This window comes from Diabrotica virgifera, chromosome 7 (genome assembly GCF_917563875.1).
Source record: "Diabrotica virgifera virgifera chromosome 7, PGI_DIABVI_V3a".
In the NCBI taxonomy this organism is placed as follows: Eukaryota; Metazoa; Arthropoda; class Insecta; order Coleoptera; family Chrysomelidae; genus Diabrotica; species Diabrotica virgifera.
The window spans coordinates 148561328-148578816 of NC_065449.1; the positions used below are offsets into that span (position 1 = coordinate 148561328).

A 17489-nucleotide genomic window follows, 5' to 3' on the forward strand; every position below is an offset into this window, starting at 1 on the left:
AAAATACCAATTATGAATATAGGTACTGATAAAGTAAAAAAATTAACTATTAAAAAGAAATTTTTAATTTCCTTTAAAGATCAATATCAAGATTGGCAGGTACTTTAAATGATTAACGGTAACACAAAACATGTATCATAGTGAGGATGATTAATAATCGAAATGAATAAAACTCCGCATTATAATAATATGTACATACGATTACCAAATTCTATTATATCTAATAGAAAATAATCTATCATAAAATATGCTTCTGGATCAATACGGATAACAATATAAAAGCATGGAATGCAACTGCAGACACGTGTTTCTGACTCATTAGTCGTCATCAGTACAGTATAGCCAAGTTAGAAGAAGGAGCAGTTTAACTTGGGAAAAGATCACTACAGGAGCAATTTTACCATTTGTGACAACAATGTCAGAAGACTCTGCCTTTCAGGGCGACGACCAACACAGTCACGGAGGTAAAGCTACCTGAGGAAAAAAAGCCAAAAACTTATGAAATAAAGAATCTTAAGTAAGTGAGTACAACTATAAACATAGAAAAGAAAAATCATTTTCAAATAACTCGCAATGTGAATGTGAATGCAAAATTAACAATATAAAAAGATGGAATGCAACTGCAGACACGTGTTTCTGACTCATTAGTCGTCATCAGTACAGTATAGCCAAGTTAGAAGAAGGAGCAGTTTAACTGGGGAAAAGATCAATACAGGAGCAATGTGACAACAATGTCAGAAGACCCTGCCTTTCAGGGCGACGACCAACACAGTCACGGAGGTAAAGCTACCTGAGGAAAGAAAAGCCAAAACCAGAAACTAATTAACAAAAAAAAAATCAGATGGTTAGTAATTATTTTTTATGACCTCATTAACGATACGTGTTGAAAAGTGGGGATTCTTTGATAAAACCTTGAATTTTGTAGGTACCCTGCTTATCCTAAATAAAAAAATGATAATAGTCCTGGATCCCGCGTACCAAAAAAAGTGTATTAATAGCAAGCTGAAAATCTGTTAATAGCTTAACGGTGTCTAGTCGGACAAACTTTGATGTATGGGAACACTGGAACAGGGGAAAATTTAATTGTGGAACTTATCATCCTGACAGGTTTATGATTATGAAAACTAGCAGGTTGTTTTTAAGTTTATTCAATAGCAAACTTTATATTATAATGTATGAAAAAATGTTTGTCCAACAAATATGTTGGGCATTTTAATAAGTCCGACACGTAGAACATGTCAATAGACAGGAATTATGTTGGTGATAAATAGCAGTCTGATTTTTGCACGAAAGTTTAATGAAAGGATAACAAATCAATTGGAAGTTCTGTCCGACAAAATATATGGGACGTTTTCGTAGTCTGACGTTCTAAACCTGTAACCTGTTCCACAATTAAAACTTCCCCTGTTCCAGTGTTCCTGTACATCAAAGCTTGTCCGACTAGACTCCGTTAAGATATTAACAAATTTTCAGCTTGCTCTTAATAATCTTTTTTTGGTACGCGGGATCCAGACCTACAAGCAAAGGCAAATGAAATACGTGATAACAGCTGTCACGTTATTTATTGTAAATTAATTCTAACGCAAAGTTTTTCAAAAAACCGACGCTCTCAACGACCAGATTTTTTTCTTGCTTTTTTACCTAAAAGATCAAAAATCGATATTGTATTGATAAAAAAACACAATAATCTCCTCTACTAAAAATCACATCATACAACAATCGAGAGAAATTCCACGGATGTTATATAGCTACCTACAGTTTCGGATTGAATATATTCGAGATTTTTACGGTTTTTTATACTTGCATTTAGTTTAATAATAATTTTGTACTTGAACTTGTCCAATAATTTATAAGACAATACATTATCATTGTTTAAAAGTATTATACTAATGTGAATTAAACCTACAGTATACATAAGATTAATTGTTAAGTCATCAAGAAGTCGTTACGAAATCAACAAAATCTTAAAAGTAAATAATAAAATAATACTTATTTAAGATGACGGACAAAAAATATGCATTTACAAAACTTAACATGACAGCTACACAAGTCGAAGATGATCAAGAAAAGAAGCAGAAGAACAACGTCAAGTTTGACAACATTGCGGTTAATTTGAAATTTAAGGTATTTATAATATTTTTTTCTTGAATAGCTCTATTTTTAATAAAAAATTATTTTCCATTTTAGAACAAAGAAAACACATCGACATGGAGCAACTTTTGGAAAAAGTTAAAGATCTTATCGCCATTCCTCTGGCCAAAGAAGGACTTCGTGCTGCAGTTAAAAGTGCTAGTTTGTTTTTTGTTATTGGGTGGCGGGAGAGTGGTAAATTTGTTTGTTCCCATCTACCAAAAGTTAATCGGTAAGTTTTTATTTGTATTATGTTAATCCCGATCAAAATTAAATGACAATAACAATAACTTATCAGATATCTTCTTCTTTTTCTTCTAATGAAAGTTGGCTATACCACAGCTATACCTTCTTCTTAAAGTGCCTATCCGTTCCGGATGTTGGCGATCATCATGGCTATCTTGACTTTGTTTACCGCAGCGCGGAACAGTTCAATGGTAGTCGTGTTATACCACTTTTGTAAATTTTGAAGCCAGGAAATGCGTCTTCTTCCCGGTCCGCTTTTCCCATTTACCTTCCCTTGGAGAATCAGTTGGAGAAGGCCGTAACGTTCTTGATTTCTTATTACATATGTCCTAGATATTCTAATTTTGTTTTGTTTTTATGGTTATGAGAATTTCACACTCTTTCCCCATTCTACGCAGGACTTCTAGACCAAGAGGCAGCGCTGAAAAATCTCTTTGAATAAACTAAAGCTAGATTTTTCACAGTTGATTACTGTGAGTGTGTAGAGAAACATACTGCGGTCGGTCAAGCGAAACGTAGAACAGGGGTTACTAAGAGGGTATCAAAGTTGCTTTCCTACGAAGGTAATTAAATCCATTTACTAAGGCTGAAAATCAGTACACACATTCTAAATTAAATATAAATAAAAGTTATTATAGTCGGTCAGCTGTATGACGGGACAGAGCCGGTCGGTCGGCCCCAATAGTCGATTGAGGAAATGAAGCATTTTGGCTCGCAATTTTTTCGTTTAGCATGGATTTACTTGAAATTTTTACAGAAGGTAGGGAATAGTCCAGGGATCATTTTCTATATCATTCCGCTATCATGCGCTAAAACCTTGGGGGTCGTTGCCACCCCAAAGAAAAAGTGATTCTAAGAAAAAATTATTTTTACATTTTCTTCGTAAAACTAATATTTTTCGAGTTATTCGCGCTTGAAAACAACAGTTTTTCGACGAAAAAATCGACTTTTTAGAGGGTTTTTTGAGAATACCTCGAAAAATATTCTATATATTTTTGGCGATAAAAAGTTTCTTCAAAAACGATTTTGTAGGATTTTTAAAGAGCTATAAGACTGTAAATTAAATTCGGTAAGATCCCTTAGTTTTTAATTGGGGCGGGTTTAAAGGGCTCGAATAAGGGGGTGTTTGCTGGTAAATAGAGGTTTTAAACAGCTATAATTTTAGTCATTAAAAAAGTTACAGTTTAGTAGTCTATAATTTTTTTCGTATCTTCAGTATTTTCGGAGATATTTTGAAGTAAAAGGTGAAAAATACCAAATTGCAAAAACATTTTTTTAAACTCCAATTTTTCCAAAATTAGGCATTTTAAATAGGTCAAACTACTTGAGTGTATTGATAATATAAATATAAAAGGAACTACAGAAAGGTGAAGACCAATTTTGAATTAGAAAGGTAGTTAGGGGTTGTTTTCACTGATTTTTTCGTAGAATTTTTTTAATTATAAGTCGCTAATTTTCATGCTAGAGACTTTTTATTATTATTTTTTTGAAAGCTCTAATTGTATACTTGAAAAAATAGTATTTAAGTTTTCCTCGAAAAATGCCAATTTTTCCCATTATTTGGCTTTGAGTATTTCAAATTATGCATTTGACGAAAAAAGCTAACCTTTAACATGCCGTATATTGGTTTGTATTGGTCTTAAAGATATTATTGGAAAATAATTTGGTTTGTGTTACGAAAAGATACAATTTTGTTATCAACAGTTTTTTTGATTAAATGCATATTTTTCGAGGTATTCTTAAAAAACCCTCTAAAAAAGTAGATTTTCTCGTCGAAAAATGTTATTTTAAGCGCGAATAATTCGAAAAATATTAATTTTACGAAGAAAATGTAACAAACATTTTTTTCTTAGAATCACTTTTTCCATCGAATTACATGGTTAAAATGTAATAAAAAATTACCACCCCCCGAGATGGGATGGCAACCAACCCTAAGGTTTTAGCGTATGATAGCGGAATGATATTAAAAATGATCCTTAAACTATTCCCTACCTCAGTAGTCTATGTCTGGGGTTTTTATTTTCTTTTTTTCATGAATCCAGTAATTTAGTCATAGGTCTGGATCCCGCGTATGAAAAAAAGTTGATTAATAGCAAGCTGGGGTTTTTATTTTCTTTCTTTCATGAATCCAGTAATTTAGTCATAGGTCTGGATCCCGCGTATGAAAAAAAAGTTGATTAATAGCAAGCTGAAAATTTGTTAAGAGCTTAAGGGTGTCTAGTCAGACAAACTTTGATATAAGGGAACACTGGAACAGGGGAAGTTTTAATTGTGGAACAGGTTAAAAATTTGGAACGGTCAGACCACGAAAACGGCACATGTATTTTGTCCGACAGAACAGACTTTAACTCTCCGAACAGAGATTAAACTCTCATGCAAAAATCAGACTGCTATTTATCACCAAATGGGCGTTTTAATGAGTGGAAAATGTAGAATATGTCAAATGACAGGAATTATGACAGGTGATAAATAGCAGTCTGATTTTTGCATGAGAGTTGAATCTCTGTTCGGAGAGTTTAAGTCTGTTCTGTCGGACAAAATAAATGTGAAGTTTTCGTGGTCTTACCGTTCCAAATTTTTAACCAGTTCCAGAATTAAAACTGCCCCTGTTCCAGTGTTCCCATATATCAAAGTTTATCCGACTAGACACCCTTAAGCTGTTAACACATTTTCAGCTTGCTATTAATCAACTTTTTTTCATACGCGGGATCCAGACCTATCATATTTTATTTTATATTTATCCACCATTAGGCTATTGATTATATTCAAAATAAGATAGCTAAAAGGAACTACAACGTTAACGGGGTTTTATTATTTCATATGGTCAATGGATATCTATATATGAAAAAACTGTGGAGTGCTACCATTTAAAGGGGTGCGTTTTTGAGAAATGGGTGAATTAGTCCCTGGGCACAGGTTACATTAGGGTGAGTTCTATGCACTTTTGGTACAAACACGTCTACATAAAAATTGTTCCTGGTTAAATTTCCTATCTGAATATCACTTTTTAAAGTCAGTGATACTTATTTTTCCAAAAATATATTCAAAAGAAAAAGCATAAAGAAACCCAAAAGAAAGAAATTTTGTTTTTTGTCCCATAACTTTTGTCCACGAGGATATAGGTAGGTATAGACATTGCTTTACAGAAAAGAAACCTACATATTTCTTCTTTAGAATGTTGTTTAGTAGAGTTAATTAGGATTTACAGTTTTCGAAATATGATTTTTCAAAGTTCGCCACTCACAGAAATTTTGGGCAATTTTCCTTGTTATTTCGCCAATATTGTTCTGTAACTTTTTTCTACGTACTTTTAGGTATATGCAATGGTACACGTAATAGAAATAGAAATCAATTACCTTTAAAATGGTCTACTGTGTAATGTTGTACGACTTTTTTTAAAGAGATAATGGTTTTTCAAGGTGTTATACTTTTAACGGTTTTTTATAATATAATATAAAAATAAAATAATATTATTATATAATATACAGAGCAGAGCTGAAAGTATCTTTAGTAAAAAGATAAAAAAAAGTATCTAAGATACTAAAAGTATCTTAGATACTTTTATTTAAGATACTTTTTGGTTCATTTAAAAGTTACTTTTACTTTAGATACTTCTTAAAAGTATCTAGTATCTTTTATCTTTAAAAGTATCTTTAGATACTAAAAGTATCTTAGATACAAAAAAGTATCTTAGATACAAAAAAGTATCTTAGATACAAAAAAGTATCTTAGATACTTACTCAGGACCTGAGAAATAGATACTTTTAATGATCCGACAAGCTTCGACCTGTCGCGCCGGCCGTAGCGGGAGAGACGATGTGTATTGTTTTTTGCATCCCGCCCCCGGCCCGCAGCATTATCCGTTTATCCTTTACAGCGTTGCAGTGTTACCAGGTCTAGTGAAATTTCACTAGATCTAGTGATTTTTTAAGAATCTAGTGAAATAGTGATAACTTTTCAAAATAGGCACAATTCTAGTGATTTTTGGAAATTTCCATTATATTGAATATTTTTACTACATTATACCAAAAAAAATATTTTCAGTAGTATTTTTAATACGTTTGTATTAAAATTCATTTAATACTTCCCTGTATTGTTTAAAAATTTCTTTGCAAAGAAAGAAAAATCCCCAGTAATTTGTGATGGCAATTTAATACCTAGTCATAACATACCATAACGTTAACATAAACATGGCAATCCTTAAAAAGTGATGACTGTGATGAGTCAATTCACGATGACGACACTCTCCTCAACTCAAGAGTTTCAAGTGCGGTTTTCTTTGACAATCCATTAGCCCAACTAATAAGAAAATCACGTTTGTCTTATCTATTTCAACGAGATGAATAAATCAACTTTTAATAAGTATTATTATCTCCATCCATGTCCTAGTTACCGATTCCCGCTATTCCTCAAAATAAAATGTTTCATCATAATGGCTACCTTGGTAAAAATCACTTAGCTCTTTATTTATAAATTAATTCTAAATTATGGTTGTTCGGAATAATTACTTCAGCATAAAATTGTAAGGTCTTTTTGCGTTTTTAACGAACCTGGATGAGTGAAAAATAGGGAAATCCCCTGAAAATTTTATGAAAGCCCTATGGTTACGAGTACGTGCAGTAACGAAAAATGTGTTACTGCGCATAATTATACGTTATTGCGCATGCGCTTAATCTAGTGAAATTCTAGTGATTTTTTTCAGTGAAATCTAGTAACTTTTATAAATTTGACCTGGCAACACTGCAGCGTTGTTAGTTTGCCTTTGCCGTTCGTACTCGCTAAAGGAAAAAATATTAGTGCACTAGAAAAGGTAAGTTCCTTTCTTTGCTTTTTATAACCTATTTTAAATTTAAATAAAATGTTTATTTGTTTAAATTTAAAAAATTAAGTGATTCAATAAATTATGATCCCTGATCCCTGCAATGTAGAGTAGAATACCTAAAATCCTATGGTCAAAGAAATCAAAATAAAATTATAAAATTAACATTACGGTTGTATCTACAGGGTGCAGGGCGCAAAAATATATATCCATTGATATATATCCTGATCTGATATATATCTTGATACTTATCTATAATAAATATCAAGATCAAGATATATATCAATATTCTATTTCCTTTCCTACATTTCAGACTTATAAAGTTTGACGGGAATTAATGTTTTTAAGTTATTTTATAATATTATTGCTTTTCTGTTTTTATTTTGATTTATATTGAAGACTTAAGAGTGTATCAATTTATTAATTATTTAAGAAGGAATTTATGGTTTTGTTTCAAAGGAATCAAAGGTTATATTTTTGTTAATTTTGTTTCTTATTTTTATCTCTTTTGTATCTATTAGCATTATTTGTTTTTTCGCTTTAGCGTAATATCATTTAACATTTTACTAGCATACTTAATTTTTTATTTAGTTTTACATGTTTTTTTTATATTTACTTTTGAATAAACTTATTATTTCTGCTTTTTTTCCATTTTGTAACTTTTTTCGAAAATATATAAATATCACATTTGGATATATATCCGATATATATCAAATATATCCGATATTTTGATATTTATATTTATATAAACTATCATGATATTTTTGCGCTCTGACAGGGTGTCCCAATTCCCAATGGTGCAGTAAAGGTCGATATATCTGATATGTACAAAAAAAAACCTATTTATAAAAATTGTGTACAACTTTAAATTTCACGTTTTAAAATTATTTACTTTTATACAGGCAGGTTGTTTCATATTTCCAGGATTAACTAATTAATATTTTTTTAAATGGAACGCCCTGCCCCTGATGTATATTTTCATCTTTTTGGATTCTTTGCATTAAGCCGATTCAAACAATCTCTAATACTTGGGGTCTACAATTAGAAGTTTAAGAGATACAGGGTGTTAAAAATCTTATTTTTTGAAGTTTAAGTAGTTATTGCAGCGTGGTCCTTGTAAAATCATTCAAAAAATAATTATAGTAGTGCTAAAAAAATTAGGGTCGGGGCCACATAAAACTTGACAATTTTGTTTCAGATGGATATATATGAGAATTGTCATGATAAAGAACTAAATGTCGATGTTGACATGACATTTACTGAACCTGAATCACCTGAACCTGACCCTTTTACACCAAGTGAAGATGAAAAAGACCCTACATATGTTCCTGAAAGTCCTGAAACAACAACAAAAAAGAAGTTCAGAAAATTTTTTGGCGGTGCCTCCTCTTCAAAATCTTCGGAAAAAACCTATGAAAATCAGGATTCAGATTCAGACAACTCGGCTGCTAGTAGTGCTACTGCTGCTAGTAGTTTTACTAGTTCTGTTTCTGTAACTAATAGTCAATCCTCACATCATAATGCTGCAACCTCAAATCTCTTTGATGGGAAATATTTTGAAACTACGCAACAAATGTTAGAAAAACTTGACGGGACAAGAGACATTATATCCTCACATTATAATGCTGCAACCTCAAATCTCTTTGATGGGAAATATTTTGAAACTACGCAACAAATGTTAGAAAAACTTGACGGGACAAGAGACATTATAGCTAAGTGTAGAATGTGTTTACCGAATAATAAATATTTAAAAGGAAATTCAGGTTCTACTAGTAACTTCTTAAAACATTTTAAAACGAAACATTATACATTTTATAAGGATTATTTAAGTTCTAAACTTACGAAAAAACTGGAAATTAAAAATATCAATGATAGGCAAATGAACATTAGACAAATGATTACAAAGACCGAAAATGTTACACAGGATAAATTTAACAGAAGACTTCTTCAGTTTATTGTAGATACCATGTTACCTTTGTCGTTGTTAGAAAATCGTAGATTTTTAAATTTATTTAAGGGAATTACTCCTTTAAAAATCATATCTAGGCCTACAGCTGTAAAAAAAATTTCCTCTATGGTGTCTGAGTCTGAGAACAAAGAAAACTTAAAATTAACATTACATGATATCCGTTACATCTGCACGACGGCTGACATTTGGTCATGCAAAACCCGAAGTTTTCTTGGTGTTACATGTCATTGGATTGACGACAAACTTCTACGAAAGTCAGCACCGCTAGCATGTAGAAGATTTTCTGGAGCGCATACACACGACCGTATAGCTGAACTATTAGAAGACATACATACTGCTTATAATCTACATCCAAATAAAGTGTTAGCAACAATTACTGACAACGGCTCAAATTTTGTCAAAGCATTTGGTGTTTTTGGTATCAATAATGTTTTACACTACACTGGTGACGACGGTGAACATCAACAACAAGTGCCAAAAGATGATATCGACATCATTGAGGAAGATCAGGAAGATATTTTGGAGGATGGAGAGGATATTCCTGACATATTTGAAAACGAAAATTATCACCTTCCAAATAATTTAAGTGAAAATAATTTGATCATGCTCATACCTACTGAACACATACGTTGTGCAAGTCATACACTTGCCCTAATAACAACTACTGATATTATGAAAATAATTAATTCAACCAGTTCTCTTAGATCAAAATATGAACAAGCAATAGCTAGGTGTAATCATATATGGAAAAAAACAGGTCGTCCTAAATCAGCTGAAGTGATAAAAAAGTATTAGGACATACTTTAAGTTACCCGGGTGTGACTCGTTGGAATTCCATGTTCGATGCTCTGAACCAGATTCTTAAGTCTAAAGAAAAACTGGAATCTCTATACGAAAAATTAAATTTTGCAAAACAAGATCGGCTCAGAGATACTAATCTAAATTATTTAGCAGAATTATGCCAAATACTAAAACCGTTTGCTTGGGCACTTGACATTCTTCAAGGCGAACAAAATATGTACTACGGTTTCCTTCTACCATCAATCGTAAGCTTGTTTGTTAAAATTGAAAAGCTTAAAACCAATAAGTTTAAATATGTGGATGTGGAACCTATTTTGAATGCTCTGACAGTATCTTTAAACTGCAGATTTGAAAAACTTCTTAAGTTGACTAACCAATCTGCAATAATTGCTGCAGTTACTATTCCTTTATTTAAAACACGTTGGCTTACTGCATTTCGAGGAATCAGGAATATCGAAAATGACCTTAGTGAAATTAAGGATTTGGTAATTACAGAAGCTATAAAAATTATGAAGAAAAATCAGGAACAATTAAAACAATTTGATGTAAGTACAAATAACATTACTACTGTAACGAAAATTAGCAAAATGCAAAACGACTTCTTTGAATTTGATATTAACTCCGATCTTCAAACGCAAAACGAAAACACTGGCTATACTGATTTAGATTATAAACGACAAGCTGAACTGCAACTATTACAATATTTGGCCGATTCTGAAACCAACATACAAATGTTAAAAAAATATAATATTATAGAACCATTATTTAAAAAGTTCAATACGCCATTACCTTCTTCTGCAGCTGTTGAAAGAATGTTTTCTTTTGCAACTTTTATTAATTCACCCCGACGTCGTGCCTTGTCTGATCATACTTTTGAAAATTTAGCTTTAATAAAAGCTAGTGGTTATACTAACTAGTTATTAGCTACCAAAATGTTACTATTTTTTATATCCTATCCTATTGTGTTTAAAAATTTAATTATTTTGAATCTTCTGTTTTTAATGCATAATGCATCTTATGCTGTTTTTAACACACGAATTTATGTTTATTTTGTACTGTTTTGAAAATTTAATGTTTGATTTTTGTTTTCAATACATAGTTATTAGTTTGTAATAACTTAACGTCTCTTATTTCTTATCTACCCCAAAGCCCAAAGTATACCACAAAGTATACCACAAAGTATACCATTTCAAAGTACCTGCTGGCTTAAACTAAAACTGTATGATAATTTAAAGGGTTAAAATGATGTTTTTAAAACAAAAGTATCGACAATCTACTGTAGAGTAGTAGAGTACCGTGTACCTTTATATTATACCCTAAAAGTATCTTAGTTACTACAAAAGTATCTAAGTATCTTAGATACTAGAAAAGCATCTAAGTATCTTTGATACATAAAAGTATCTTATATACTTAAAAGTATCTTAGATACTTAAAAGTATCTTAGATACTCAAAAGTATCTTAGATACTTGAAAGTATCTAAGATATTTTTACTCTAAATACTTTTCCGGTATTTTGTATCTTTAGATACTTTCACAAAAAAGTATCTTAGATACTTAGTATCTTAAGATACTTTTTGCCTCAAGTATCTTAAAAGTATCTAGATACTTTTAAAAAGTATCTTTTACAGCTCTGATACAGAGAGAGTCTGTAAAGTGGAATAAATTCAATATCTCAAATACTAATTGTTTTTTTGGAAAATGCTCAGACCCGTCGATTAGTATTTCAAATTGTCCTTTTTGACATTCAATAAAAATGTATACAGGGTGTCCCAATTTAGAGATATGACGTCATCGTCGATTTTCTTAAATGGCAACACTGTCATTTTGATAGCTAATTTGATAGGGTTTGTAAAGTTATACATAACTGCAAAATATCAAATTTTTATTCTCTACCATTTACAAGATAATAGAAAATAACAAAGTTATATCTGTAATTTGGAATATATTCAATAATTAAAATACTAACTGTTTTTTTGAAAAATGCTCAGACCCGTCGATTAGTATATCAAATTGTCCTTTTTGACATATAATAATAATGTATACAGGGTGTCCCAATTTAGAGATATGACGTCATCGTTGATTTTCTTAAATGGCAACACTGTCATTTTGATAGCTATTTTGATAGGGTGTGTAAAGTTATACACAACTGCAAAATTTCAAATTTGTATTCTCTACCATTTAGATGATAATAAAAAATAACAAAGTTATGAAAAAGAAGTAATCAACTAATAATTGAATTTAATTATTTCAATAAATTAAGCAAAAACTCATAATGTTGCCCTCAATTATTGTCAAATTGTCAATGGGCAACGTTATGAGCATTTGCTTAATTGAAATAAATAAATTCAATTATTATTTGATTACTTCTTGTTCTTCATAACTTTGTTATTTTTTATTATCTTGTAAATGGTAGGGAATAAAATTTTGAAATTTTTCAGATGTGTATAACTTTACACACGCTATCAAAATAGCTATCAAAATGATAGTGTTGCCATTTAAGAAAATCAACGATGACGTCATATCTCTAAATTTGGACACCCTGTATACATTATTATTATATGTCAAAAATGACAATTTGATATACTAATCGACGGGTCTGAGCATTTTTCAAAAAAACAGTTAGTATTTTAATTATTGAATATATTCCAAATTACAGATATAACTTTGTTATTTTCTATTATCTTGTAAATGGTAGAGAATAAAAATTTGATATTTTGCAGTTATGTATAACTTTACAAACCCTATCAAATTAGCTATCAAAATGACAGTGTTGCCATTTAAGAAAATCGACGATGACGTCATATCTCTAAATTGGGACACCCTGTATACATTTTTATTGAATGTCAAAAAGGACAATTTGAAATACTAATCGACGGGTCTGAGCATTTTCCAAAAAAACAATTAGTATTTGAGATATTGAATTTATTCCACTTTACAGACTCTCTCTGTATTATGATATATTATATAATATTATATTATATATAGTATAAATAATATAATATTATATTATATTATATAATACCTAATATAAAAAAATATTATTTTTTACATTTTTTCGATTACTTTTGAATAAGATATTATTTTTCAAAATGTAATAAGTACTTGCAATGATTTTTGATTTTAGGATTATTTTTTAAATTTCTCAATATAACAGTTTTTTTCTTGTACATGAATATACTATATATTGCTCAATAAAAGGGGCTTACTTTCTGTTCTTTTAAATGGTGTATCATATATATTTAAATAATGGAAACCGAGTGATTATTTGATATTTTTTTACCTGTATTATTTAAAATTATTTCTTTTACAAAAATTATATAAACATTAGTCTTAGAAAAGATCACTTTAGTTAAATTTATTTAAACTTTGACATTTAAAAAATTTTCAAAATCAAAGTCCATCTCGTCGTTAGCATTAGCTTCAATATCTTCCTCTGACACTTCAGTCATGTTAGAGTTCCCACAATTAGTACCCATGCACATGCACCCTTTGCAGAATATTGATGAACTAATTCCTATCTTCCTACAACCGCAGTTTTTTGTACATCCTTTGGTACATTTACACGCTATTTTTTCAAGAAAAACTTGTGGTGTAGGAGTTTGACAGTAAATATTGGAATTAATCCATATTTTGAAGTTGGCCGGCCGAGTCAAGTGGATCCAAAGTAAAGTATTACTTATAAAGAATAAGATTCAATCATAACACACAATCACATAAAAAAGTTATAATGAGAAATTTAAAAAATAATCCTAAAATCAAAAATCGTTGCAAGTACTTATTACATTTTGAAAAAGCATATCTTATTCATAAATAATCCTAGAATTTTTTATAATACACCATTTTAAAGTAAACAGAATAAGCTTCCTTTTTTATTATATGATAATACCTAAATGTAGAAAAAAAATGTTATAATGGGAAATTTAAAAAATAATCGTAAAAAATATAAGAACTCGTTAAAAGTATAAATTCTTGAAAAAGATAACCTCTTTAAAAGAAGTCGTACAACATTATACAGTAGAACAATTTAAAGGTAATTGATTCCTATTCCTCTTACATGTACCATTGCATATGCCCAAAGTTGCGTAGAAAAAAGTTACAGAACAATATTTGCGAAATAACATGGAAACTTGCCCAAAATTTCTGTGAATGGCAAACTTTGAAAACTCATATTTCGAAAACTGTAAATCCTAATGACCTCTACCAAACATCATTTTAAAGAGAAAATATGTAAGTTTTTTTTCTGTAAAGCAATGTCTATACCTATATTCCCGTGGACAAAAGTTATGGGACAAAAAACAAAATTTCTTTCTTTTGGGTTTCTTTGTACTTTTTCTTTTGAATATATCTTTGTAAAAAAAAGTATCTTTGACTTTAAAAAGTTATATTTAGACAGGAACTTTAACCAGGAACAATTTTTATGTAGACATGTTTGTACCAAAAGTGCATAGAACTCACCCTAATGTAACCTGTGCCCAGGGACTAATTCACCCATTTCTCAAAAACGCACCTCTTTAAATGGTAGCACTCCGCGGTTTTTTCATATATAGAGATTCATTGACCATATGAAATAATAAAACCCCGTTAACGTTGTAGTTCCTTTCTATAGTACATAATCAATAGCCTACATTTAGTCTTTTAATTTAAAGCAAAATTAAGCATAAGTACATTATTGCGTATTTTAAGTTATAAAAATCATTAACGAAAACATAAGAGTTGTCTGATAACACGTAGAAAAATCATTCAAATGATACGAATTTTATCGTTTACATCACTATACAGGGTGTTAGTAAATAAGTATGAAACATTTTAAGGGCTAATTCTACATGAAAAAATAATGCCGGTTTGCTCTATAAACATATTATGTCCGCAAATGCTTCGTTTGCGAGATACGGGGTGTTGAAATTTTTATTTCAAACTGCCGATTTATTTATTGCTCTAAGACCAGTTGAGCTATGAAAATAAAATTTGGTAAGTTTTAGGAGGTAGTTATTGCGCATTTTTTGACATACAATTAAGAATTTTGTATTAATCATTGGCGCGCATACGGGTAATAGTCTGAATTTTTTAAAGAAAAAAATAGTACGCCACTGAGATATTTCAAATTGAAAATTATTTTTAATTTCCACGTTTAAACCACGCAAGAAAGATTTTTTTGTCGTAAATTGAACCAGCAATTCAAAAATGATTTTTAATTTGACATATCTCAGTGGCGTACTATTTTTCTCTTAAAAAAATTCGGATCACATACGCGCGCCAATGATGAATATAAAATTCTTCTATAACCTCTAAAGGAGGTCATTTTTAACATTTGTTGTAGCTCAGCACCTAGTTAAAATCTTATTAGTAATAAATATTTTCTGTTATTGTTCCAGTTTAGTTAGTATTATTATATTGGATATTTCTTGATAATGTATTAAAAAAATGAAAAATAAGCGTCAAGATGTTTTATTTTTCTGCATAAAAACGGTGTACCATATGAAAAAAAGGCAAGAAAGGTTTTTTATCATAAATTAAACGTGGAATTTAAAAATAATTTTTAATTCGAAATATCTCAGTGGCGTACTATTTTTTTCTTTAAAAAAAATCATTTTTATCATTACCCGTAGGCGCGCCAATGATGAATACAAAATTGTTAATTGTATGTCAAAAAATGCGTAATAACTACCTCCTAGAACTCACCAAATTTCATTTTCATAGCTCAACTGGTCTTAGAGCAATAAATAAATTGGCAGTTTGAAATAAAAATTTCAACACCCCGTATCTCGGAAACTAAGCATTTTCGGACATATGTTCATAGAGGAAACCGGCATTAATTTTTCATTTAGAATTAGCCCTTAAAGTTTTTCAGATTTATTTACTAACACCCTGTATATTTCACCTAGTGTATTTTACTTAGGTAAATTACATAGTAAAAGTTTATCAATTCAACATATTAATCTAATCTGTCATAAACATGACAGTTAAAGTGGTTTTGTTCAGTTTTCGTTTTTTGTTTGTTTTGGTATTAACCTATTTACTCTAATGAAAAGAATATCGACAAATCACCAAGATGAAGATGGGAGTAATCGTTCAATTCACTATTACGGTCATACTGCGCGATCATTTTGGTTGATGCACCACTCACCAGACCTAACGCCACCTCATGCGTACAGATGGGGAATGTTGAAGGAGGCTGGCCGATCCACCAACTGACATTCCGGAATTGCGGTTTACAATAATTAAATATTTTTTTCGTGAATAAAACAGATGTTAAAGATGCCGCAAGGCTATATCATGTACCTATACTAAATATATAAATAATTATAAACATTTCAATATTTATTTCAGTAGCTACCTACTGTTTATTTTGCCGCATACTGTATATAAATCAAAAATTGATACAAAAGAAATATTTTTAAAGTATCCCTAAAAAAAAGTATTATGTATAAAGTTGAGATGAATAATTAAAAATATGGATATATCTGTAAAGAATCATCTTGAGAATGATTTATTTTTCAGTTGATAGTATGCAGGGTACCGTAGAAAAAATGGTTTTTAGATGGGACTGGGTTGTTGTATATGTTGGCTTAAAGTTTCTACAAGGAGGAGGAACAGGAGGAATGGGATTGTTAAATAATTTGAGATCATTCTTGTGGCTCAAAGTACAGCAATATACAACAAGAGAAGTTGAAGTGAGTTTTTAAATATTTATTTATTTATTTATTTATTATTTATTTACGGACCGAAGTCCATTAGTACATGATACAATTAAATTAAAATGTCACACAAATTAGAAAAATAAGATCTAGTAGGTACAAAATTGGTAAATACATAACAAACAATAATAAAGAATAAAATTACTTGCTCTCATTTAACAATTGAGAGCTAGAACATTTTGAAATTGACAAATACAACTTATCCTAGAACAAAGACAATAACAGATTTTGACAAATCAGTCTTGAAATTAGAACATTAAGTTAAGTATAAATGTAATTGTGTGGAAAACGCAGTAAAGTCGTTCACAAAGAAATCAATTTGCGGAGATAATGTGTTTGCTAATTTAATAGTTTTAGAGAGATAGAAACTTGAACCATAATTTGTGCGGTTAATGACCTCGTGGAAGGTGGTCACAGAACGGGTGGTTCTTGAAGGTAAATATGTTATCTTTTAAATGTTACGCAATAATTTATTGCTCTAATTATTTTTTCACAATGTTACTCACCATGTACCTATCGTATGTAATATTGTAAAGTTAATATACACTCACCGGTACAAAATTCCGCCACTCAAAATTTTTGATTAAGTTTGATAATCTATAACTTTGTTATATGTATACCGATTTTTAAGATTCTTGCATCAGACTAAGTTTTCAATCTAATAGCACATAAAACAACATCAAAAAATGTTACTCTACATCCTACCAGATTGAAAACGATGGGAAGCTTCTCTGGTAATACCTCCGAGTATTCTACAATTTGCAAGCCATACGGATGCTGAGACTAAAAAAGATGAGGGAATTTTACAATTTATATTTCACGTCCCATC

At 30.3% G+C, this 17489-nt stretch overlaps 1 protein-coding gene across 2 annotated transcripts in view; it reads left to right on the forward strand.

The window, feature by feature from the left end:
• The first annotated feature begins 1762 nt into the window (after positions 1-1762).
• LOC114334007 (ATP-binding cassette sub-family B member 6) overlaps positions 1763-17489 on the forward strand; it is a 52055-nt gene continuing 36328 nt past the window's right edge. The window contains exons 1-3 of one of the 2 annotated variants that reach the window (XM_028284006.2): positions 1763-2124; positions 2188-2362; positions 16464-16636. In XM_028284006.2, the coding sequence (XP_028139807.2) occupies positions 1999-2124; positions 2188-2362; positions 16464-16636 (474 nt within the window). In that variant the 5' untranslated portion in view covers positions 1763-1998. Of the gene's footprint in view, positions 2125-2187; positions 2363-7100; positions 7187-16463; positions 16637-17489 lie in introns of those variants that run through there. The other variant, XM_050656408.1, reaches the window with a different exon arrangement.